This window comes from Auxenochlorella protothecoides (assembly GCF_000733215.1).
Source record: "Auxenochlorella protothecoides strain 0710 unplaced genomic scaffold scaffold49, whole genome shotgun sequence".
In the NCBI taxonomy this organism is placed as follows: domain Eukaryota; kingdom Viridiplantae; phylum Chlorophyta; class Trebouxiophyceae; order Chlorellales; family Chlorellaceae; genus Auxenochlorella; species Auxenochlorella protothecoides.
In genome coordinates this window covers 99050-120511 of record NW_011934252.1, presented here as the reverse complement: position 1 = coordinate 120511, position 21462 = coordinate 99050, and the positions used below count along the sequence as shown (strand labels likewise).

General features: G+C 66.9%; 10 protein-coding genes across 10 annotated transcripts in view; 6 read left to right on the top strand and 4 right to left on the bottom strand.

Moving 5' to 3' along the window:
• Positions 1–278: 278 nt before the first annotated feature.
• F751_4193 (Diaminopimelate epimerase, chloroplastic) lies at positions 279–2131 on the bottom strand (the record flags this gene model as incomplete). Its single annotated transcript, XM_011400535.1, has 5 exons — positions 279–544; positions 663–738; positions 1072–1191; positions 1466–1834; positions 2027–2131. 5 exons carry the CDS (start codon positions 2129–2131, stop codon positions 279–281), a joined length of 936 nt encoding a protein of 311 aa, XP_011398837.1.
• Positions 2132–2449: 318 nt separating this feature from the next.
• On the top strand, positions 2450–4563 carry F751_4192 (hypothetical protein; the record flags this gene model as incomplete). The annotated part of the gene is made up of 5 exons (XM_011400534.1): positions 2450–2638; positions 2756–2835; positions 3009–3162; positions 3736–4353; positions 4516–4563. 5 exons carry the CDS (start codon positions 2450–2452, stop codon positions 4561–4563), a joined length of 1089 nt encoding a protein of 362 aa, XP_011398836.1.
• Positions 4564–5010: 447 nt separating this feature from the next.
• Positions 5011–7320, bottom strand: F751_4191 (putative aldehyde dehydrogenase; the record flags this gene model as incomplete). The annotated part of the gene is made up of 4 exons (XM_011400533.1): positions 5011–5974; positions 6226–6585; positions 6869–7040; positions 7170–7320. The coding sequence occupies 4 exons, from the start codon at positions 7318–7320 to the stop codon at positions 5011–5013; spliced, it is 1647 nt and encodes a 548-aa protein (XP_011398835.1).
• Positions 7321–7984: 664 nt separating this feature from the next.
• F751_4190 (Squamosa promoter-binding-like protein 16) lies at positions 7985–9274 on the top strand (the record flags this gene model as incomplete). Its single annotated transcript, XM_011400532.1, has 3 exons — positions 7985–8003; positions 8115–8377; positions 8456–9274. 3 exons carry the CDS (start codon positions 7985–7987, stop codon positions 9272–9274), a joined length of 1101 nt encoding a protein of 366 aa, XP_011398834.1.
• Positions 9275–9952: 678 nt separating this feature from the next.
• On the bottom strand, positions 9953–12107 carry F751_4188 (Phospholipase B-like 1; the record flags this gene model as incomplete). Its single annotated transcript, XM_011400530.1, has 6 exons — positions 9953–10117; positions 10436–10597; positions 10679–10916; positions 11116–11561; positions 11768–11922; positions 12089–12107. The coding sequence occupies 6 exons, from the start codon at positions 12105–12107 to the stop codon at positions 9953–9955; spliced, it is 1185 nt and encodes a 394-aa protein (XP_011398832.1).
• F751_4189 (hypothetical protein) lies at positions 11611–11790 on the top strand (the record flags this gene model as incomplete). Its single annotated transcript, XM_011400531.1, has 1 exon — positions 11611–11790. One exon carries the CDS (start codon positions 11611–11613, stop codon positions 11788–11790), a length of 180 nt encoding a protein of 59 aa, XP_011398833.1.
• Positions 12108–12971: 864 nt separating the features above from the next.
• On the top strand, positions 12972–14666 carry F751_4187 (Proactivator polypeptide; the record flags this gene model as incomplete). The annotated part of the gene is made up of 5 exons (XM_011400529.1): positions 12972–13017; positions 13108–13310; positions 13451–13702; positions 13896–14171; positions 14475–14666. The coding sequence occupies 5 exons, from the start codon at positions 12972–12974 to the stop codon at positions 14664–14666; spliced, it is 969 nt and encodes a 322-aa protein (XP_011398831.1).
• Positions 14667–15401: 735 nt separating this feature from the next.
• F751_4186 (hypothetical protein) lies at positions 15402–16124 on the top strand (the record flags this gene model as incomplete). Its single annotated transcript, XM_011400528.1, has 2 exons — positions 15402–15595; positions 15752–16124. 2 exons carry the CDS (start codon positions 15402–15404, stop codon positions 16122–16124), a joined length of 567 nt encoding a protein of 188 aa, XP_011398830.1.
• A 320-nt stretch (positions 16125–16444) lies between these two features.
• F751_4185 (Ectonucleoside triphosphate diphosphohydrolase 1) lies at positions 16445–18716 on the bottom strand (the record flags this gene model as incomplete). Its single annotated transcript, XM_011400527.1, has 4 exons — positions 16445–16795; positions 16976–17443; positions 17732–18457; positions 18570–18716. The coding sequence occupies 4 exons, from the start codon at positions 18714–18716 to the stop codon at positions 16445–16447; spliced, it is 1692 nt and encodes a 563-aa protein (XP_011398829.1).
• Positions 18717–19259: 543 nt separating this feature from the next.
• The window catches only part of F751_4184 (Transforming growth factor beta regulator 1), a gene marked incomplete at both ends in the record, with an annotated part of 5323 nt that continues 3120 nt past the window's right edge, over positions 19260–21462 (top strand). Inside the window, 6 exons of the mRNA XM_011400526.1 lie at positions 19260–19372; positions 19527–19599; positions 19711–19844; positions 19977–20023; positions 20451–20651; positions 20792–20927. Coding sequence (XP_011398828.1) covers positions 19260–19372; positions 19527–19599; positions 19711–19844; positions 19977–20023; positions 20451–20651; positions 20792–20927 — 704 coding nt within the window. The remainder of the gene's footprint in view (positions 19373–19526; positions 19600–19710; positions 19845–19976; positions 20024–20450; positions 20652–20791; positions 20928–21462) is intronic.

Sequence of the window (21462 nt, the reverse complement as noted above, 5' to 3'; positions counted from 1 at the left end):
CTGCCGGCTTTCTGGCACCTGTGAATGGCGGGCGCGCCTTCTGTACCTCTACCCAGACAACCCCACCTTCCTTGGGGTCATGTCAGCACCTATGATTCCCCGGCTCTGTTCCCCGGCTCTGTACCTGTCCCTTTCCTGCCTTCCCTCGTGCCCCTCCTCCGCAGGATGACCGCTGCTGCAGCGACAGCAGCGGGCGGCGCCTGCGATTTTGAACGAGCATGTGGTGCTGGGCCTTGTAACATCAGGCCCGTGCGCAGTGCAGGGCAGCAGCTGGGTTGTCAGGCCTCGTCGCCGGTCATGGAGGTGGTGCCTTCGAACACCAGCTCCGCAGGGCCGGTCATGTAGATGCGGTTGTCCGCCTGGCGCCACTCAATCTCCAGCGGACCGCCAGGTAGGTCCACGCGGCAGGAGCGGTCGAGCCGGCCCTCCAGCACCCCCGCCACCACCGTGGCGCAGGCCCCCGTGCCGCAGGCCAGCGTGATGCCAGCGCCGCGCTCCCAGACCAGCATGCGCACGTGGGAGGGCGACAGGATCTCCACGAACTCTGAGAGGAAGGGGGGGGGGGGAGGGGGGGGGGGGCAATGTTGGTAGGACCTGATGTTGGGACCGAAATGGTAGGGGGCGTATGTCCACATCACATGAAGGGCCCCCACACTCCTCACCGGTGTTTGTTCGGGCGGGGAAGACGGGGTTGTGCTCGAAGAGGGGTCCCACCCTTTGTAGGTCGATGCTGTCCGTCTGCGGAGATGGGAGCAGTGTTTTTGCGTGATGTTTACTTGAACAGGGAAAACTGTATGCAGCAAGTGGGGAAAAAAAGTGGGGACCTGGGGGAATCGAACCCCCGACCTCTCGCAAGCTCGCACAAGGCGCAGCCCGAAACCCGTGGATCACGGGTGGTGCTTCTCCCGAAGCGAGAATCATACCACTAGACCAAGATCCCGAAGCCAGTGGTGAAAAACGAATTGACGACGGTATATACAGGCGAAATTTTTGTGGTCCTTTCAGGTTGGGGAGCGGCGAGCGTACACGCACCCGATCCCTGTCATACATCTCATCCTTCATAATTCCTACCTGTATGAGCGTCCCGTCTTGGTAGCCAAAGGTGATCGCGTGCGGGTTGCCCATGCTCACGCAGGTGAAGAACCACTCCTTGCCGTCCACCGTCAGGCACTGCTTTACCACCGCGCCCTCCTGCCCAGGTTTGTAAGGGGGAAGCGTAGGGCTTGAGTGATGCATCGTATTTTCCTAGCCCAGCAAGGGCTCCCTGGCTGCATGCTGGTCCCAGGAGGCTGACGAAGGCAGGCCTGGTCGGTCGATCGGCAGCTGCAGCGCCGTGGCACCAAAAATCCTATCTCCTGGCCATCCCTACCAGTCGAACCCAAATTCTACGCTCCCATCATCAACCCCGCCCCACCCCCCCCCCTTCCTCCCAAACTCGCTCACACCGTCCAGATCCTCTCCTCACCGGGGTGGTGGGCTGCAGGGTGGTGGGGATGGCGTTGGCCTCCAGGATGGGCTCTCCCATATCCACCCGCACCCTTCCCCCCGGCAGCAGCTCAGGCTGGATCAGGCCCGCCAGGGTGTCCACCCGGTATCGCCTTGGCGCATCCGCGTCCAGCTCGGCCACGAAGCGGGCCAAGCAGCGGATGCCGTTGCCGCACATCTCCGGCTCGCTGCCGTCGGAGTTGTAGATGCGCATGGCGTAGTCGGAGTCGGGGGCCTGGGGCGGCAGGGCGAAAATGACGCCGTCTGCACCCACGCCAAAATGCCGGTCGCAGGCCTTGGCCGCCTGGGAGGGGGTGACCAGGGGCGTGGCCGAGTGGCGGTTGTCCACCTGCAATTATGAGGGGAGGTGGAGGGCCAGGCGCTTGTGTTTGGGTGGCAGGCTGACGGCATCAGGAGGGGAGGGGGGAGCCCCTCAGACAGCATCCAAGGCAACCTGGCCCCCATATGATGGAATGTTATGCGCCCAAGAACATGTGAAATCCCAGTCCTGTCACAAGGAACCTGTCTCCAAGGTCCTCACCAGGATGAAATCGTTGCCCAGGCCCTGATACTTGGCGAAGCGCAGGGTGGTCGCCGGGGCTGCCACGGCAGGGGCAGCAGTGCAGCGCGGCCGACACACACGCATGACGCGGGAGGCAGGGCGAGCTGAGAGATGGAAGCGGCTCGGTCCCCCAGAGCAGTGTGCGGAGTGGGTCAGCCCCGACATGGCGCCCCTGTCCCGAGCAGTCAGTGTCTTCCCGGGAGAAGCACCAGAGATGATATAATTGAATGGTGCCCTTGCATAGGCTGGCGGAACATTGCATGGCATAGGGGATTTGGGCAGCCATGCACATGCGCGCACGTGCGAATTTCGGTCGCAGCGGGCAGCTCCTCCTCCCTCGCCACCCCTCAACAGCCCTCGCCCCTGGTTCCAGGCGACTTTGAGTGAACAGATACTCTCGATATGACTAACAGGGAAAGCTGGGCGGATGCAGTGGACGATGAGGAGGTTGAGGGACCCTCAACGCTGCACTCTGACAGTGCAGGCAGGCCCAGATACGAGACGAGAGAGGGATGGGACGAGTCTGCGGACGTGAAGCGGGGAGTCAGCCGTCAGCGACTGGATCTGACTCATGGATTCCATCGCGAGATCGTGAGTGGATGCGGGATCCTGCGGGCAGGGGGTGTCTGCGCAAGTGTGCCCAACGGCGCCCGGCGTGTCGGTGCCCATCTATTGCAGCGACTGGTGCCCACTCACCTCGCAATCCAGGTCAAGAACCAGAAGCTGCGTAGCCAGTACGAGCAAGAGTGTCGCGAGGGCATGGCAAAGGCCAGCGACTACCAAAAAAGGTGGAGACGCTCCCCCGTCGAGTCCCGCTCAACCTCCCGACAGTGCGTGGGGGCACGGGAGGGGGCCCGAGTGTGACCATCACAAGTGTGCAATAGCCAGGCCTTGCTTGGGATCCGTACTCGCATGCCGCATCCAGCGGCCTTGCATCATCATGGACCCACTCCCCTCGCAGGCTGGAGTCAGTGGCGCCTCCTCAAGATGTCGAGAACGTCACAACGGCCCCCCGGCACCGCCCAGAGACACGCGTGCGGGAGGGATTCGCAGCGTATCGCCCGCCGCCGGCTTTGGGGTCCCAGCCCAAGCTGGACCTGGACCGAAACGGGAAGGTATGGCGGGTGTACCTGCTCGTGGGGGTTGAAGAGCATGTTGAAGTGAATGCAGTGCAAACAGTAAACCTTGCTCACTGTGCATCTCACCCTGGGAGTCTGCCCCTGCCCAGCGATTCTCACGTTCCCTCTTCCGCACCCGTCACAGGCTGAGCGGGCTCTGGACGATCAGCGCCGCCCCCCTGCACAACCCCATCGGGGACAGGCCGTGCGGGAGGAGGCAAGGGACGCGCAGTCCACCCGGCCCCCCCCACGACCGAGCCCACAGGCCGTCAGAGGAGAGGGCGGGGGGAGCGTGATCGCAGGCGGGATGCTGCGGGAGGGGATGAGCACCTCGAGGCCCGACCTGTGCCCCGGGCGAGACCCCGCCCGGAGCCCCGGCCGCAGCATGCCGAGCGGCCTGGGGAGGCAGCGGGCGGGGTCGCCAAGGCCCGCGAGCGTCGCAGCGTGCATGACAGGCTCGGCCCGCCGCAGCCCCAGCACTCGCCGGTGGGGCGGCGGGGCGGGCCGGCGCCCGCGGACCCGCCCTCGCGGGTCCTGGTGGTCCCCCGCCCCAAGGCCCCGGCCCAGCAGGCGAGCGCGTCTGCCCAGGACGTGCCCGAGCAGGAGTCGAGCGCGGGGGGGGGGGGCATGGACGCGGCCCCCGCCGAGCCCGGTGCTGAGGCCAAGCCACGGAGGTCGCGGCGGGGGGGCCGCAAGCGCCACCCTCGGCGGCAGGAGGGCGGCGAGGCCGCTGCGCACGAGCGCGGCGCGGCGGGAGGGCATGGCGATGAGGGGGCAGCAGAGGCCCAGACCGACGAGACCCTGGCAAGTCATGCCGTGGCGGATGTCGGGTCGGAGGTCACAGACTCCCCCGGGTCAGCCGAGGAGTGGCTGGGGGGCAGCGCTGCGGCGGCATCCGGCTCGGAGGTCGGCGCGGCAGTGTCTGGGCCGCCGCCTGGGGTCGGTGCGCCGCCACCCGAGTTCAAGGACGATGCGGCGGCCGCCGTGCCGGCGGGGGAGGGTGCGGGGCCGGCGCCGGCCAGCCCGCGGAGCGCGGAGGCTGGCGGCGCCGCCGCCCCCGCAGCCGTGCAGCCGCGGGACCCGAGCCAGGAGCGGGGCGAAGCCGCAGACCTGGGCGCTGCGTCGGCCCTGCCTGGGCTCCAGGGCGTCATCGACGGCACCAAGCTGATCGATCTGAAGGCCGACGAGGTGAAGGGGCAGGGGAATGGGTGGGTTTCAGGGTGTGGTACCTCATACTACGATGGCAAGCCATGCCCACCGCCGGTACCGATGCTGAGGTAGTGGGGCGCCGACGACATCAGCTGTCCTCGGTCTCACCTTTCGCCACACCCGCCCCGTCCCTCGCTGCAGGCCAAGGCGGGCGGGGACGGCCGGCCCCAAAACTGCTCCATCCAGTGAGCAGCGGCCCGACGCTCATGCATGTTTGCCCCCTGCCCTGACAAACCAATCGCACGAACGCTGTGGCGGTGTCTGAATCCCCGCGGCACATCACACGCGGGAGCGGGAGCCACCAACGCTCGCTGTCACGATCCTGCCTTTCCTCCCAGCTGCTCTTCGCCCTGTGACCCCCGCCCCGCCTGTCCAAAAGTTGACAAGAGGCAGCAGGAAGGGGAGAGCAGAGGCACCAGGCAGAGCTGGGGAAAGAGCATGAGCAAGGGATGCGAGCCTGCCGGCGGCAGGGGCAGGTGTCGTTCATGTCTGCACACGAGCGAGGGGAGCCCCTTGACGGCAGGTGAGGGTGCCACCCGGGCGGTGGGGAGGGTATCGCGGGCGCAGGACAGTTGGCACGCGCCGCCGCCGGCCCGATCTCTGTCCACTGATTCTCACCCCCCCCCTTCCACCAGGTCAGGACTGGACCTGGTTGGAGGCGTCCGGCACGGGTCCCACGTCCTGGATGATCTCGCGGTGTGTGGACCAGACCAGCTTGATGGCCTCGGGCGTGCCGATGCCCGCGCCGCGCGGGTCGTTGGCTGGGCCGAACCAGTGATTCTGGGGCGCCCCCGTGGTGCGCCCGCGGATGCCGGCGTAGGTGGTGCCGTTGACGGTGTTCGCCAGCACGTGCTGGAGGAAGGGGATGGAGTTGGACACCACGGCGGCGGTGAGGTGCGCGTCCATGCGCTCGCAGGCGGCCAGCACGTCGGGCAGGCTGGCGTCGCCGTAGCGCGTCAGCACCTGGAAGGGGCCGAACACCTCGCGCGTGACCGTGGGCCAGTGCTCGGGGCGCAGCACCTGGTCCAGCGGCACGAACACCGCGGTGGGCTGGATGGCGGCGTAGCGCGGCGGGATGGCGTGCCCGGTCAGCGCCTCCCCGCCCCAGGCCAGGCGCGCGCCCGGGATGGCCAGCAGGTCTGCCACGTGGGCCTGGATGGCCTCCGTGGTCCAGCTCAGCACGGGCCCCACGGTGAGGTCCTCCAGCCCGCGCGTCGCGGCGCGCGCGGCTAGCGCGGCCTCCAGCCCCGCCTCGGCCCAGGCGTCGTGCATGAACAGGATGCTCTGCGCGCTGCACTTCTGCCCGCTGCACGCGTACGCGTCTTGGTCGCACTGCCAGGCCACGTGGTCGAAGGCCTGCACGTCTGGGCCCAGGATCTTCCAGTCGAAACCCGCGTCCTCCAGGAACACCTTGCCCCGCAGGTCCACCGCCAGCTTCTCCGCCACGCGCTTGGACCCCGTGAACAGCGTGCTGCGCGGCTCGCCGCGCAGCAGGATCTCGTTCACCGTCGAGCCTCGGCCATGCACCAGGTCCAGGTCCGCGCGTGGCATGCCGCAGGCGTGCAGCAGGCGCACAAACTCCTCCAGCACCACCGCCACCCTGGCCGGGCCAGGGGGTTGGGGTGTTTGAGTGCGCGCGTGTGTGCGTTTTGATGAAGGCCACCCTTGTCGGCCAGGAAACGGTACTGCGCTGGTAGGGCGATCACACCACCAACCCCGGACGTCGCCTGCCAGGCGCTGCCGGGCCTCCGCCGCACGGAAGCCCTTCATCGCCTCCTGTACCCCAGCCATGGGAACCTGTTGCATCCCCCCCCCCCAAAAGAAAAAAACACAACAGCCCAGTCTTCTCACTTGTGGTCGGCATGGACCAGGGGCTTGTTGCCCATGAACAGCGCGCCCATGAGCTGGAGGGCAGGGATCTCCAGGGGGAAGTTGAACGGGGCGATGAGTGCCACGGGCCCGAAGGGCCAGCGGTAGCCGTTGCTCTGCTGGCCGGGGTGGTCGCCGGGCACGCCGAAGGAACGGGCCAGGAAGCGGACCTGGTCGCCCGAGAAGTTCTCCAGGAAGATGCGCGTGACCGACACCTCCGCCTCTGCCTGAGGGTAGGACTTGGGCGCCACGCGCTGGATCAGGCGCGCAAAGTGGTCTGCCACCTCGGGCTTGAGCAGCTCCGCGGCGGCGTTGCGGGACACGTTGCCGTACAGGAGGTACCTGCGGAGGCGGTGGGATGGTGGAGATAGGCATTTGTTTGCGTGCAGTGTGTGCATGTGTGCATGTCTGATAGGGGGGGGGGGCATGCTGACGTGCAACATGAGCAGGCCTACGCTGGTGTTGCAGAAGTATTCCAGCGGCCCGGCGGCGGCATACAACCGTGCGGCCATGGTGGTATCAAATCCATGGGACTGTCGACCCCACAGCATCTCAACGCTGCACATACCAAGCTAGCTCCAGGCCTCCCACACGATCTCCATGCCCCCTCGCCCCCTGTTCCCACCTCTCCGGCAGCTTGAGGGGGTTGTGCAGGCCCGACTTGGGCACGCTGCGCAGGCTGTCGATGAAGGGCTGGATTTCGTCCAGCTGGGTGTCGGGGACGGCGAGGAAGGGCTCGCCATTCATGGGGTCCACCACCGACAGGGACTGGGCCGTCTGGGTCCACTCGCCAGCCACTGGGGGGAGGGGACGGTAGGGTGTTCGGACAGAGGATCTGGAGCTGTGTGCTTCAGTGACAGTGCACACACATGTGGTGTGCCTGCGGGCAAGGCAGCCCCTGACACTCCGGCACGTTTTCCACGCACCCAGGTTGCTCAGAGCAGCCGGGCTGGATCCGGAAAGCTGTGCGGGGTCCACGCGCGACCATTCCGAGAGCTCTGCCAGTGCGGGGGCGGCGGCATGGAGGCCACGGCACCCCAGGCGTCCACTGGAGGCCCTCAGGACATGGGAGAGCATTGTCTGACTAGGCGGTTTCCCGGGACCTGCGCCACTGCTGGTCAGGGAGGGGCTCGCGCCGATACAGGGAGGGGTAGAGGTTCTAGATGTTATGTGTTCAATATCAAAATCAACCAAGCCTGGATCAATGCGAGACGAATGGGTCCAGGCCCGTAAATCAGGCAGGGACAGAACGGTCCATGCGCGCGGCACATGCGGGGAGGAAAGCGTGATTCACCCGGGGAAGCCTTACGTGACCGCTTTCACATTTTGCCAGAACGTCCGTGAGTGTGTCGAAGCCGGGCGGCACCACACACGTGATAAGGTCTGCCGGCAAGGAAGCGTTACATCCCAATATCGCCATGCATTATTCTGGAACACAATGCGCCGCGGGTGCCTTTTCTGAGGAAGGCGTCTGACTCTGTACAGGCTCCTAGGGCCGTTTCAGGATAAGGACTCTAGTCGTTTGCGGTCCGTTCCTGGAGTTTATCTGGGCTGTGAACACTGTCTTGCGAGGGCGGACACCGTCACAACCAAGTTCGCTCCTCCTGGAGGCCCACTCCACCCCTACGCTCAGCCCTAGACACGGTCGGGGGGGTAATGACAGGAGAGACGCTCGTCCTGTTGGATGGCCATGGGTCCGGCACCCCCCGCAAGAGCGGAGACTGTACCGTTGATGCGAGCTATGGTGCGTTCATGGAGAGGTGTGGCGCTTTCTCTCGGAATGGCTGAGATGGAAGGTGATGGGGCCAAGGATCACATTGGAGGTGTGTGTTGACGGTGGCCCTCCCTCTTCTTGCCGTCCCCGACCACAGGCCCCTCCCAGCAGCACCTGCACCTGGACGGACCGATGCAATGGGATGAGATGGAGCTGCACCTCGCCCTGGACGAGCTGGTGAAGGCCGAGAGCTGCCCCTCGCCGGGCCCCGCGCCCAGCGCGGTGCCTGCCGCCCACCCGGTCCTGGGCTCCGGGGGCGCGCCCAATGCACTGGACCCGGGCCCCAAGCTGCAACACGCGGCCCCCGGCTACCCGCCGCCCACCCCCGGCCTCTCCTCCGCCACCTGGGACGAGCAGTCGGTGGACGAGTCCGGCGGCGGGCGGGGGAAGGCGCGGCGCGGCCCCCGCCCGCGCATGTTCAAGAAGAACACCTGCCAGGCGGACAACTGCACCGCCGACCTGGGGGCCTGCTCCTTCTACTACCAGCGCAACCACATCTGCCCCGCACACCTGAAGGCCGGGGCCTACGCCGTGCGCGGCGTGTCCACCCGCTTCTGCCAGCGCTGCGGCGTGGGCCACCCGGTGGAGGACTTCTCCGGGGCTAAGCGTTCCTGCAAGAAGGCGCTGGATCGGCACAACCAGCGCCGACGCGAGAAGCAGGGCGGCAGCGAGGGCGGCCAGACGGGCGAGGACACCGGCGGCCCTAGCCAGTCGCGCGCGACGCCCCACGCCTCCCACGCCAACCTAGCCGCCTGCTCCGCCATGCACCCCGCGCCGCCGGCGTGCCAGCCGGACGCCGGCGCGGACTGGGAGGCTAGCAGCCGGTTCGGAGGCGGCGCCTACGCTGCCGCGCAGCCCTGGAACCTGCCCCCGGACCTCCTGCCCCTGCTGGGCATGAGCCCGCCGGAGGGCGCCGTGTACGGCGGGGCGGGGCCGGGCGCGGCGGCCCCGGCGCAGGGAACGAGCGCCGGCGAGGTCGCGCACCTGCAGCACTGGCTGGCGGCCGGACAGGGCTGGGGGGAGTTCCCGCAGCAGGCGGCGCAGCAGGCGTGGCAGCAGCCCCAGGATGCCAGCGGCGAGAGCGGGGCGTTCATGCACTCGGCGGCGCCCCCGCCCGCCCCGTCCAGCCTGTACGCGGCGCTGGGCGAGCCGAGCCTCAGTGTGGGCAGCGTGGCCATGCCCACCCTGGACCCGGGCATGCTGTCCATGGCGCCCATGCCCCCCGAGCAGCTGTCCTGGCTCAGCTCGCAGCTCTGAGACGGGTACATCGACGGCAGCTGTGGGGATGGAGGGCACCTCGTGCGCTCCCCACCCACCCACCCACCCATCGGCACTGCATGGCCAGCCACCCATGGCCTGTGCATCCAGCTGCCCTCCACCCAGTCCGACTGCAGTACAGGGCGAGGGCTCCCATTGTTGATGAGCCTCCATGCAGCTTCACCCCCGTTCCTGACCGCCCTCGCGAGAGGGCGCTCACCACTCGGCCCATCTGTTGCTTGCAGCTGTGCTGGCCTTGTGCACTACATGCCGCTGGCCAGCGATTCCCGGGCATTTTACTGCCGGGTTGCCCGTGCCCTGCAATCTGCCAGCCCCAGGACCCGCCTCGTCCAAGGCACTTGTCAGTTCCCTGCACTTGTTTCACTCCGTACTACGTAGACAGTACTGTACACACAGCCCTCAATTCGAATGTCAGTCACTTATGGGTGCACAGTCGACGAGGTGGCAAAGAGGTGCATGGGTGATTTTCAGGCGATGCCAGGTCGTGTGGACAAACCGACCGTGCGATAGCACCTTGCCAGACTGTTGAGTAACGAAACGACTGCCACCTCATCGCCAAGCTCAGCTGGCTCCGCGGCTGGGCACACCCCATCATCCCGCCTGCTCACATTCCTCCCTCACCAGCCTCGCCCACGCTGGCCACCACACAGCTCCGCATCACCGCTCCCAGCGCGCCGCGTCGGGCGTCATCCAGGCGAACTCGTACTCGAAGCGCCGGGGCTGGCCCTCGTGCGGCGTGGCGTGCGCCAGCGAGGCATTCACCCGCCCCCAGTCAAAGGGCGGGAGGGCGGGCGTGGCGGTGGGCCCGTTCACCGCCTGGGCCTCACGCCGCAACGCCGCAGCCCAGCGCGTGACTTTGGTGTCGATGCAGCCGTAGGCGGCGGGTTGGCCGGCGCCGGCGTCGCCGCGGCCGCAGATGGCGCCCAGCGCCGAGCCGCCGCCCAGCGGGTCGTGCGGCCAGCGGTTGGCGCGCAGCAGCGCGCGCAGCGTGGCCAGGTCGCGCACGCCGCTCGCGTCGCGGCGGAAGATGGCGGCGCGCGGCGCGCGGTGGTAGGACAGAGCGGCGGCGGCGGCGGCCCAGGCCGGCCCGCGCGCCGCCAGCGCGGCGGCCGCCGCCGCGTATCCGCTGGCGGCGTAGACCCCGGGGTCGGCGGGGATGTTGTAGGAAGGCCAGTAGCCGCGCTCCAGATGGGGCGTGCCGTCCCAGACCGCGACGCGGCCGGGGATCTGCTCCACGATGGTGAGCAGGCCGGGGGTCAGGTCGGCGCCGGGGGCGAAGCGGCCCAGGTCCGCCACCATCCACTGGTTGTTGCCGGTGCCGGAGTTGTGCGCCGCGACGGCCGCCGCCCAGGCCGGGCCGTCGCGCGCCGTCCAGCAGGCCACGCGCTCGCGCTGCCAGCTGGGCAGGCTGTGGGGGTGCACGTCGTGGAACAGCGACTCGTTCAGCACACGGTTGGTGGTCTGCAGCACCGCCAGGCCTGTGTTTGTGAGGTAGAAGTCGTCGTCGGAGGAGAGCTCGCCGGGGTAGGAGGAGAAGCTGAGGGCGGTGCCGGGCAGGTCCGGGTCGGAGAGGGCACAGCGGTAGTGCTTGTACACCCGCACCATGCCTCCATACGTGAACCTGTGAGGGTGGAGTGTGGGGCGGGGGAGGGCGGGTGGTGGGCATCGTGGCGCTCGTCGGTATGTGAGCGGCAGGATGTGAGGTACACGGCATCACTCCCACCCCTCCTCCATGCAGTGCTGTCCCTTCAACCCCGTTCCTGCCCCGCAGTCGCCCTCCACCAAGTCGGACATGGAGGCATGCAATTCCCCCCACTCACCAGGCGGAGTGGCCCAGGAGGAGGTCGGAGAGGTCCGGGGTCACGCTCACCAGCGCGCTGCAGCGCCCGCCCTGCGTCAGCTCGCGCACGACCTCCTGGGGTCCCATGCCGGCCCAGGGCGCGAGCAGGTCCCCCTGAGCGGTCGCTGTTTTCAGACTCTGTCTCACAGCGATGGCGCGCCGGATGTCGCCCAGGTCGCCGACGGAGCTGGTCTCCAGGAAGGCGACCAGGCCCAGGTCGCGCAGGGCGTCACCCTCCGTGCGCCGGCGCGCCGCGTAGCCCAGCACCATGCCCTCCAGCTGCGCCAGGGTCAGGCCCACGGCGCGCCAGGCCGGCGAGGAGGGGCCCCGTTCTGTCGCTTGACTCCGGGACCATGCGTGCTGCTCCAGCAGCCAGTCGCGCTGGGCCTGGCTGGTGTTGAAAGTGCTCACCACGTTGTTGTAGTGCTGCGATCCGGGATATGTGTTAAGGGGGGGGGGGGGAGGGAGGAGTGGCATGGATAGGGTGCGGCGAGGCAGCGTGCTGGGGCAGGTGGGCACTGCACTGGCTGCATGGATTGGGGCCACGGCCCTGATGCCAGGCAGGCACACAGCCAGCAGCACCCTCGACCTGTCAACCCTTCAGGACAGCCTTATCAACGCCAGCGCCTCACCGTCTGGATCTCGCGGGCGGTGAAGTAGCCCTCTAGGAAGCCGGCGGCGCGGAGCTGGGTCAGATCGTCGGTGGTGTTGAAGGTATGGACGCTAAACTGGGACCAGCCGTGGCGGGTGTGCTTGCCGCGCTGGAAGGAGGCATGCGCCACGGCCCCTGCTGAGGTGGAGGGTGGGAGTCGAAGCAGAGATTCCACCGCTCGGGGGGATGCTTGGCGATGCGAAATGTAGCAATAGCAATCCACAATGCAACCATTTCCCTACCTTTGCATTCGGTGGCGCTGAATACGATGGCATCAGGGCCATTGGCAATTACGGCGCACCCCTCGTGGACGGGAACATGGCGATGTGGAGCAGATCGGCGCGTCGCGTGCAGGAACGGCTGGTGTGGCTGCGCAGCTCCGAGAGCCTGTTGCCAGTACCCCGCCACCAACAGGCACGCAAGCCACCAGGCAGCGCGCTTCGACATGTCGTGCCCTTTCCAAGATTTTCTAATATTGTATCACCACATGCAATATTGCTATGTCTTCTCACGTTTCAGTCTTTCGACGGATCATTGTCGGAACTCTGATGTCGGCACGTGACGGATTGTAAGCAGACAGGAGTGCCTCCCACCCTGGGCTGTAAGGTCAGCCAAATGTCCATCTTGAGGTCGCTCCTGTTGCATTTGCTTGTAGACATCCATGTTTCATGGGCTCAAGCTTGGCCCTTGGTGTTTCGAGGTGGGTTGGTTTTCGAACCCTGCCCATGTATTTGGTTGCCAGATGGATTCATAACCACTATTGAGGCCGTCCTGAAACCCAGCTCTATTTCAGAGATCGCACAAGAGGGATTAAAGTGGCTGCAGTTAATTGTCACATCCTCCTCCATACTCTGCTCCAGTTGGCATTGCCATCCTGGCTGGGGAAGAATCATCAGCTTCCATCTCAGCCTCGCGCCAAAAACAGCAAACTCTCGGGAATTGTTCAGGTCCCTTTCCATTCACACCGTGCACGTAATTTGTCGAGCTTGTGATTGCTTTTAATAAACCGCTTGTTGAATTCTCTCACGCACTGACGCGGTGAGTTTGAGGGCTTTCTTATCCTTACCGTCAAAGCGATCTGCGGACGGGTCAGCTTCATCCCTCTACTCCCCTTGAGCCATTCAAATCTTGCTTCGCGCAGTAGAGTCGGCTCGGTCTTCCACCAGCGCCCGGAGCTGAAGATGATGGCCAAGCGCACGCTAGCGGGCTTGGTCCTGCTGGTCATCGCGGGTACGTCCTGGTGTCGAACGATACCCCTGTACCGTGTCGGCTGTCATCGACGCTCCGGGCCGACGTGCTTCCTCCATCCATGCACTGCAGGCTCCACAATGGGCCTGCCGCTGGCTCAGCGCCAGACTGCGCTTCGCGGGCAGGACGCTCCCGCCTGCGAGCTGTGCGAGGGTTTGGTGGTCAGTCTGTCCGCCTACCTGTCCGACCCCAAGACTCAGGCCTATGTCCAGGAGCTCCTTGTGGGAGCCATGTGCGAAGGCCTCCCCGACGCCTTCCACGACACCTGTGTGCAGGTACTGATGGGGGAGGTCTGCGTGTGTAGGGATTCTTTAAGGTCCTGTGCTGCAGGATGGTGTATCTGCAGGCCCCCATCCAGCCCCCTCCCGGCTCCCCCCAGTCTCAATTACAAGGCCCCTCCACCCCTTCCCCACAGGAGCTGGCTGCTGTGTACAGGCAGGTAGTGGCCACGGTGGTGGCGGCCCTGGACCCCCACGATGTGTGCACCCTTGCCGGGGTCTGCGTCGGCACCGTGGCCGGGGTCAACTCCGCCAATGGACCCTTTGACTGCCCGATGTGCCGCATGGTGGCCCTCACCCTGCTTCAGCGCTTCAAGGACCCCAAGGTCCGCAGCGAGATGCACACCGGCTTCCTGCAGGCCTGCAACGACCTGGAGCCGGCCAAACGGGTGCGGCGGACCTCGGGGGCTCTGATGATTGCTTTTGGATCATTGGGGGATGATGACGATACATCAGAAGATCCAAGAGCACGAAACCATGGAACTGGATGTTCCTTTGCCGGGTGCATCCTATCATTCGCCTGCCTGGCCGGCGAGAAGTCCGACTCCATCCATCCCGCCTCCTTGAATCGCCCTTGTGCAGCCCAAGTGCGTCACGGACGTCGATGCCCTGTTCCAGGCGGTGGAAAACATCATGGACGACCTGGACCCCGACATGGCCTGCGAGGTGGCCCAGTTCTGCCCCCGCCCCGCGCTCGGCGCCGGCACCGGGGCCGCCAGGCTTGCGGTCCCTGCCGCCGTCCCCGCCATGCGTGCGCTCTTCCACAGCCTGGTGGAGCAGCGGCCGGCGCGCGTGGGCGACAAGGAGTCGTGCGACAACTGCAAGGTCGTGGTCCTCCAGGCCGTCGCCATCATCCAGGTCGGCGCAGAGGCTGTGAATGGGGCGGTAGGAGGGGTGAAGTGTAGGGGCTTCAAGATGAGAATGTGGGGGGTTGAGGGGGGGGGCCAGTGGGCAGGCATGTGTCTGGTGGTGTGATCGGGTTGGCATGACAAGCGACTGCATGTGCATGTGTACCGGAGTATAGGATATAGAGCCTCTCGAGCCACTGCCTCAAGTACGGGCCCTGTCCTTCCGATTGCACAAGCCAGCCAAAGTATGCGCCTGCTGGGTGGACTCACCCCCCTTGCAACCATCGAAACTCCAACTCTCCTTCCGTCACAGAACCCCAAGACTCAGGCGGACATCATCGAGTACGCCAAGGAGAGCTGCAGCATGTTCCCCGACTGGCAGGATTCCTGCGAGGCGTACGTCACGCTCTACGGCCCCATCGCCATCAACATGCTGGTCACCTACCTCCAGCCCCAGACGGTGTGCTCGGAGCTGGGCTACTGCCCCCCACTCAGCCTCGCCTGAGCGCGGGAGCGACGTGCCATGGCTGGGAGGGGTCGCAAACCTGCTGCACCCAGCATCACAAGTGGGTGCCGGCAGCTGTCCCCCAGGATTCACACCCCTCCCTCGGGCTGGCAAACAGCCTTCCCTGCTTTGTTTGGCGTCTGTATACTACACCAGCCCTGTATCCTCTGCCCTGTCGATCATGGTGTCACGTGTGCATCATCTCAGTCTAGGGATTCGAATGCACATCCTTTGGGTCGTCCCCGGTGCAGTGGACGACTTGTTTGCTTTCACCGCTCCCGGCAAACGCAACGGGGCGCGACGGAACGCACGTTCTCAGACAAAGAACCCGGCAAATTTTTAGCAACAGCTATCTGAATTGCCCCATTCAGCACGATCCCGAAATTGCAAGTGGTCGTGGTGAGCACTGGCGTCCCGTCGTCGTGCAGCACGTGGAGCATTTGTGCAGACCGTGGGCCGTCCGCATGTCGCCCATGGGATGAATGCAAGCTACGAATTGCATTTCCCGATGTGACACGGGTGGGCGCGAGCCGGAGCAGGTTGTCCAGTCGTCAAGGTAAGCGTGCCATGTTGGACTGGGGTGTAACAGGGGAGCACCTTGTGTCCTCCAACACCCCCTCGCAATGCCAACCGACCTCTCACAGCGAAGAAGAGGAGTACGACAGCGAGGAGGAGCGGTTCAGGGCGCGACAGGCAGCTGCATCCCGCGCTACTCGCATTGGTGCACAAGCCCAGATGGAGAGGGAGCGCCTGGGGGCTTTCAGGGAGAGGCAGCGCCTCGAGAGGGAGGCCGGCGTCCCTGGAGCCACATCGGGCCGGGCCTGGGCTGATGCGGCAGCCAGTGGGACGCTGCAGGAGGACAGGCACACAGCACCTGCGCCGGCCCCATCTGATGCCTTGTTGACCCGCCTCCGCTCCGACATAGCAAAGTAGGTGCAGGGAGGTTCTAGGATTGCATGCTCGGGGCCATGTCTGGCGGTCCTGCTGCCTGGTGTAGCCTTCCCCTTCTCTCCAGGGGCTGCGTGGCAACAGCATGCGTCTGATGAACCTCCCCCACACCCACCCTCTCGCCCCTCAATCGCCAGGTGGGACCGGCTGTATGGCGCGGAGGGGTCGCCGCCTGACGCAGCGCGGCCCGTGCCCAGCTCCCACATCCCCTGGCTCCCCTGCGACGCGGAGCGGTACCTGCAGTACCTTGCTCTGGTGCTGGAGCGCAGGGCACCCGGTCCTCCACCCGCCCCAACATGCAAGAGATCCGGACACGACAGGGCGCTGCGCCGCGCCTACGCGCGCGCCTGCCTGTGGTGGCACCCCGACAAGTTCGCGCAGCGCGTGGGCTGGCGGCTGGCGGCGGCCGAGCGCGAGGCCGTGCTGGCCAGGGTGCAGGACACCTTCCAGGCCGTCAGCGGGGCGTGGGCTGGCGCGGGGCTGAGGGACCTGCGGGGCGAGGAGGCGTGACGCCTGGGGTCGCCGCGGGCTTGCGCTCTGGGCTCGTGCGTTTAAAGGTCTTGGTCAGCCAGCGCTGGGGCACCGGCAGTCTGTCAGGCAACACAAGTCGAGTTCTTGCCTTCCAACACTTGTAAGGCAGGGGCAACGAAGGGCGAGCAGTATGTGGACAGAGTGCCCTGGGGAAAGCAGGCGGGCAGCACATCCCAAGCTGGTTCCCTCTGGTCAGGAACCCCAAGGGTGCGCTCGTGGAATCACTCCGCTCGACACGGCTGCGCCTGTGGCCCCCTCCCTCATCTGCTGGGAGCTGTGGCGCCCGCTCCGTGCCCCACTCAGGCGCCGCGCCGTGCGATGAGCGACTGGCCCCTGCCCGGCAGGCAGTGGTTGGTCTCGTACTCAGTGGAGGGCGAGGGCTGGCCCACGTCCAGCTCCAGGCCCAGCTCGGCCTCCCGGGATGCGCTGGGGCGGGGGCCCGTGGGATCCGTCCCCGGCGGCCCCAAATCTTCCCGCAGCAGCATGCAGGGCATGGACAGCGCGCGGTGCTTCCTCATCTCCCAGGCGGCGGGGTCTGGTGGGGGCCCACCCCCCGTCGAAGCGTGGCCGCCCTTGCCGTCCACGCGAACAACACCCTTGCCGTCCACGCGCAGCGCGGCACGCGCCCAGAGCCAGCGCCCGCGCAGGCCCTGCCTCCAGCGTGGCAGCGTGGCCAGGAGGAGCAGCAAGAACGCCGAGATGCCTCCCAGGGCCCAGGCGTGCCGGGGCCGCAGGGCGCGCCCCCCGGCCGACGCGCCCGCCAGGCGCAGCGCGGTGGGCGCGCGGACGAGGGCCACGCCCAGCGGCCAGCCCGCGCCATCCCTGCCCACGTGCACGGCGCGGTCCTCCAGGCCCAGGCCGCGGCGCAGGAGGGCGCGGACGTAGGGCGCGCGGAAGCAGTAGTGCTCCACCAGCAGCTCGTCGGCGTGGCGCGCCGCGGAGGCGCGCCACGGCGTGGCACAGAAGGCGCGCCCTGCGCCCTCCAGCGCGGCCGGGCCTTCCTCCACGCCCAGACCGAAGAAATGGTGAACGACGTAGAAGCCGGACAGCGCGACAAACTCCTGGCCGGCGCGCGGGCGGGGCTGGGGCGAGCCCAGCGCGCATGGCGGCGCGGCGCAGGAGGACGCGTTGCCGCGCGTCGCGACCCCCGCCGCCAGCCGCACGCAGGCCGGCCAGTCGGGGGCGCCCAGCAGTCGCAGCGCGCGCGTCGGCACGCCCGGCTCGCGGTGGGCCACTGGCCGCGGCGACGCGTACCCGGCCGGCAGGCAGGGGTGGAGGACCTCCACGGCCGACGCGGCCTCGCTGTCGAGCGTCGAGGCGCCGGTGCTGGTCGAGGCGCCGGTGCTGGTCGAGGCGCCGTCGCCGCGCTGGGCCAGCCGCCGCCGCGCGCCGCCGCCGGCCCCGTCCCCAGGCCGCCCCTCCCGTCTCGCAAGCCCGGACTGCGCGCCGGCCCCGGGGGCCGTGCGGTTCAACAAGAGCGAGGCTTGCGGACTGGGCGGCAGGGGGGCGCCGGATCGCTCCCGTGCGCCTGCACCGGCCGCCGCCGCCGCGGCGGCGGCGCCCTGCTGCGCCAGCAGCGCCGAGACCGAGCGTGAGAAGGCGTCGTTCAGGCCAAAGCCGTGGTGCACGTGGCAGAAGAGGGAGTAGGACCGGCCCAGCACCTGGATCGCCACGCGGCTGGGTGGGGGCATGGCCTCCGGCTCAGCCTCGAAGCAGACCTCCAGGGAGGAGCCGCCCAGGTCCAGGGAGCCCAGCGTGGGCAGCGTGGCGCTGTGCGCCAGGCGCTGCTCCTCATAGTTGAGCGCCACCCAGCCGTACACGCCCTCCTCCTGCCCGGAGATGGTGGAGGCCCAGCCGGGCTGGAAGAGGAAGCCCGACACGGCCAGCACGCGCCGCGCATCGCCCAGCAGCGCGGCCTGGTCGGCCTCCGCCAGCCGCCGCACGCCGGCGGTGCCTGCGAGGAAGAGCGGCGTGGCGCCGCGCGCGCGGGCGGGGACCACCGCCTCCGCCCAGGCCAGCAGCGGGCCCAGCGCGGCGGCGGCCAGCCCCGCCGGGTCCCCCAGCCACGCGTCCAGCGCCGGCTCCGTCTCGACGCGCTGGTAGGCGCGGCGCGCGGCCTTGGCCCGGCGCGGCACCAGCGCGGCCGCCGCGGAGGGCGGGATGGCGCGCACGCGCGGCGCCGAGGCGGCGCCGGGCGAGGCGCGCCACTCGTACGCGTGCAGGCGGGTGCCGGAGGACCCGGCGTCGATCACCAGCACGTAGCGCGGCGCAGGTGGGGAGCGGAGCCAGAGGAGGAGCCCGCCGCCCGCCAGCTGGGAAGGGTGCGGTGCGGAGGGAGGGGGTTGGAGCCGGGGTGGTTGGGTGGGTGGGCGGACAGCCGCTGAACATGAAACAGGTCCCCAATGGCCATGCGCTCGCTCTCACCAGCAGGGCCAGCAGTCCCAGGAGCAGGACTCTAGGGAAGCTCCGTGGAGCGGGAGCTGCGCCGGCCAGGCCCATCTGCTCGGAGGCGTCGGAGTGCAGCCAGGGGGTCTTACATGCAACCACCACCGAACTCGGGCACCTTCCCATGCGCATACGCCATGCACAGCTCACCTGGGAGGGCGCTTTCCTCAACCTTGGAGCCTTGGGTCCTGGGCTCGCGCTCCACATGGCCTCGGGGTGGGACCCCGCGTGGACACGCGAGAGAACTCACATGCGCCTGCTCGTCCGCATTCCCTCAGCACGGCATACTGTACATTCAGGTGATAAACTCCTAACAAACCTAAAGGATAGCCAATTGGTACAGTGTTCGTCACGGGTGCCCCAACTGCGGAAGTATGCAGGGAGAGTGTCGAGGATGTTTGGCGCGCGGAGGAGCGTGGGTTTAAACCAATCTGCTGACTTCAAAATGTTAACATCTGCCGTCAACGAGGAACGCGCGCGTGCGGTTGAGCAGCAGCAATCAATCCTCAACATAAAGCAGTGGAACCTACCTCCGGCGTTTCAAACGCCCTCATTGCGTTGTCGCGGGCCGTCATCCCCGACCTTGCTAATTCCGGGCAGGGTGGGCGAATGGCGACAGCAGCACTTGAGAGGCATGCGAATCAATCGACGCTGGATGCTGATGATACGATGACTCCAAACGATGCCGAGAACCCTCACAACGAGGCGGCGATGGACAAGAGCGCAGGGCAGGACCTCCAGAGTCTTTTCGCCGAAGGCATCGCCTGCATCGCGACCCAAAAGTGCGATCTGGGAGCAGAGTGCGCATTGTCTGTGGAATCCAATCGCTCCGTATATGCACGCATAATGAATGTAGCTAAGTAAGGAAGGGCGAGAGGACCGTACAACTGGACATTTGGGGCACTGATGCGCCACTTTCCCACCTGTGCCTTGCAGGAATGACAACCTCTTTCAAGACTTGGAGACCCGGACGCTCACCACTAGAGAGCAGGATATCATAAGCCAGAGGGTGGGTGAAAACGGCCTTGCATTGTTGCCTTGTCTTTGGGGTGGCTGTGCAGAGCTGCACTTGGCACCTGATCTTGCCCCAGGAGGATGCACCATTACTACCTCGTCACAGGTTGCTCTCCAGAGGCGGCTCTTTGAGGAGTACGAAAAGCGTGAGATGGTTCGCAAGATCCAGGAACTGAGAGAGGTGTGCCCTCAGATCAGCGAGGCTGCCGCGGCTAGGGCTCTAGAGCTCTGCAATGGCAGGTGTGGCAAAAGTGGACAAGATCATGGTACCAGCTCATGCGGAATCAATTCTGATGGCTGCCATCACAGACCCCATCCCTTGTGCTCCCCATCTTTCCCACCTTCACTCACTCACCCCCCCTCATTACGCAGCGAGGATGAAGCGGCAGCAGAGCTCGTGGGCAACCCCGCCTTTAGGAGTCGAGTGATGGGTCCCGCGCACGGAAACTCTGCTCCCAGCACAGCAGGCCAGAAGAGCCAACAGCCCTGGGCAGCCAAACCAGATCCTGCTGTGCGGCCAAAGCTTGTAGATCCAGGCTCCCTCAACCACTCGGTGGGTGGGGCATGGTGGCGCAAGACCATACGCAGAACACAAGCCTGCTGAGGAGGGAATGGCCTCCTCGCGGTGAGGAATCTTGTCTGCTAAGCAACTTCCTTGTAATGACCAAGGACTGTGTTCGTCATGCCTTCCCCACCTACTAGGTAAGGGATCTTCTGGTCACCGATGCGCTATCCTATGTCCTCCTCTGCAGGTTTTCGTGGGAGCATTCCGGGGCAAGGGCTACCCATCGGCCGGGCCTGGATGCAAAACGACGCTGAGCACGCTCTGGGCTCGCTCACTTGCAGCGACGGTCCCCAGCACCGGCGACGTCTCTGATCCAGAGGGAAACCGGGGCGCTTTGCAGGACGGGTCTGCAGCCGGGGAGGATGCTGCAGACAGCGACGCCACCGTCAGTGACGGGGAGGGTGAGGCCACGGCCGTCCCGGCCACAGACGGCAGCACGGCACTGGATGCCGGGAACATCACCCCCATGCCCCAAGCACCAGGTCAGTTTATTTGGGGCGGAGGGGGAGATCCTTGGTGTTTGCCAGGGTTGGACTTGATAACGGCGATCCGCGTTGCGTCTCGACGGCCTTGAGTCCCCAGATGGCCCATCACCATCCGCCTCCTGTCGCCCACCCAGCAGCCCACGACGCTGGAGCGAGCGGAAACCTGGTTGACGAGGGAGCCGACGGCGCACTGCGGTACCGGCTGGCCGTGGAGAGCCACGGCAAGCTGAGGGCTGCCCGAGACTCCGAGCTGAAGGCGGCCCGGCATGGTTCGTCGGGTGTGAGCCAGTGCGATGCGGTGCAGAGCGGCCCAGAGCCCATGCCGAGTCCAGTACAAGAAGTTGCAGAGCGTCGTGACTCAGGGCTGGCGCGGGAACCAAGTCCCGCAGCGTCGCGGGACGCCGGCGGCGCGGCTGGCGCGGCCGGCGACGGCCCCGAGGCGGCGCCACGGCGCTCGCCGCGGCGGTGTCGGGCGGCCAAGGCGGCGGCCCTGGCCGTCTTCCTCGCGGACGGCAGCGACGAGGAGTTCTGGGGCCAGGAGGGCGCAGGGCGAGGGAGTGGTCGAGGCGCAGGCGCTCGTCCAGAGGCAGTGGGGCGGGGCGGGCGGCGGCGCAGGCCCGACGCCGCGGGCGAGAGCGAGGCGCAGTCCTCTGCCCCGCCCAGCCCCGCACGAAAGCGGACGCGGGGTGCGGGGGAGGCAGGATCGGGCGAGGCGGGCGACTCTGGAATGCCGCCCTCCACCGGACCACCGCCGCCGTCGAGCAGCGAGGCGGAGGGGGAGCGGGGCGCCGACAGCGAGACCACGCTG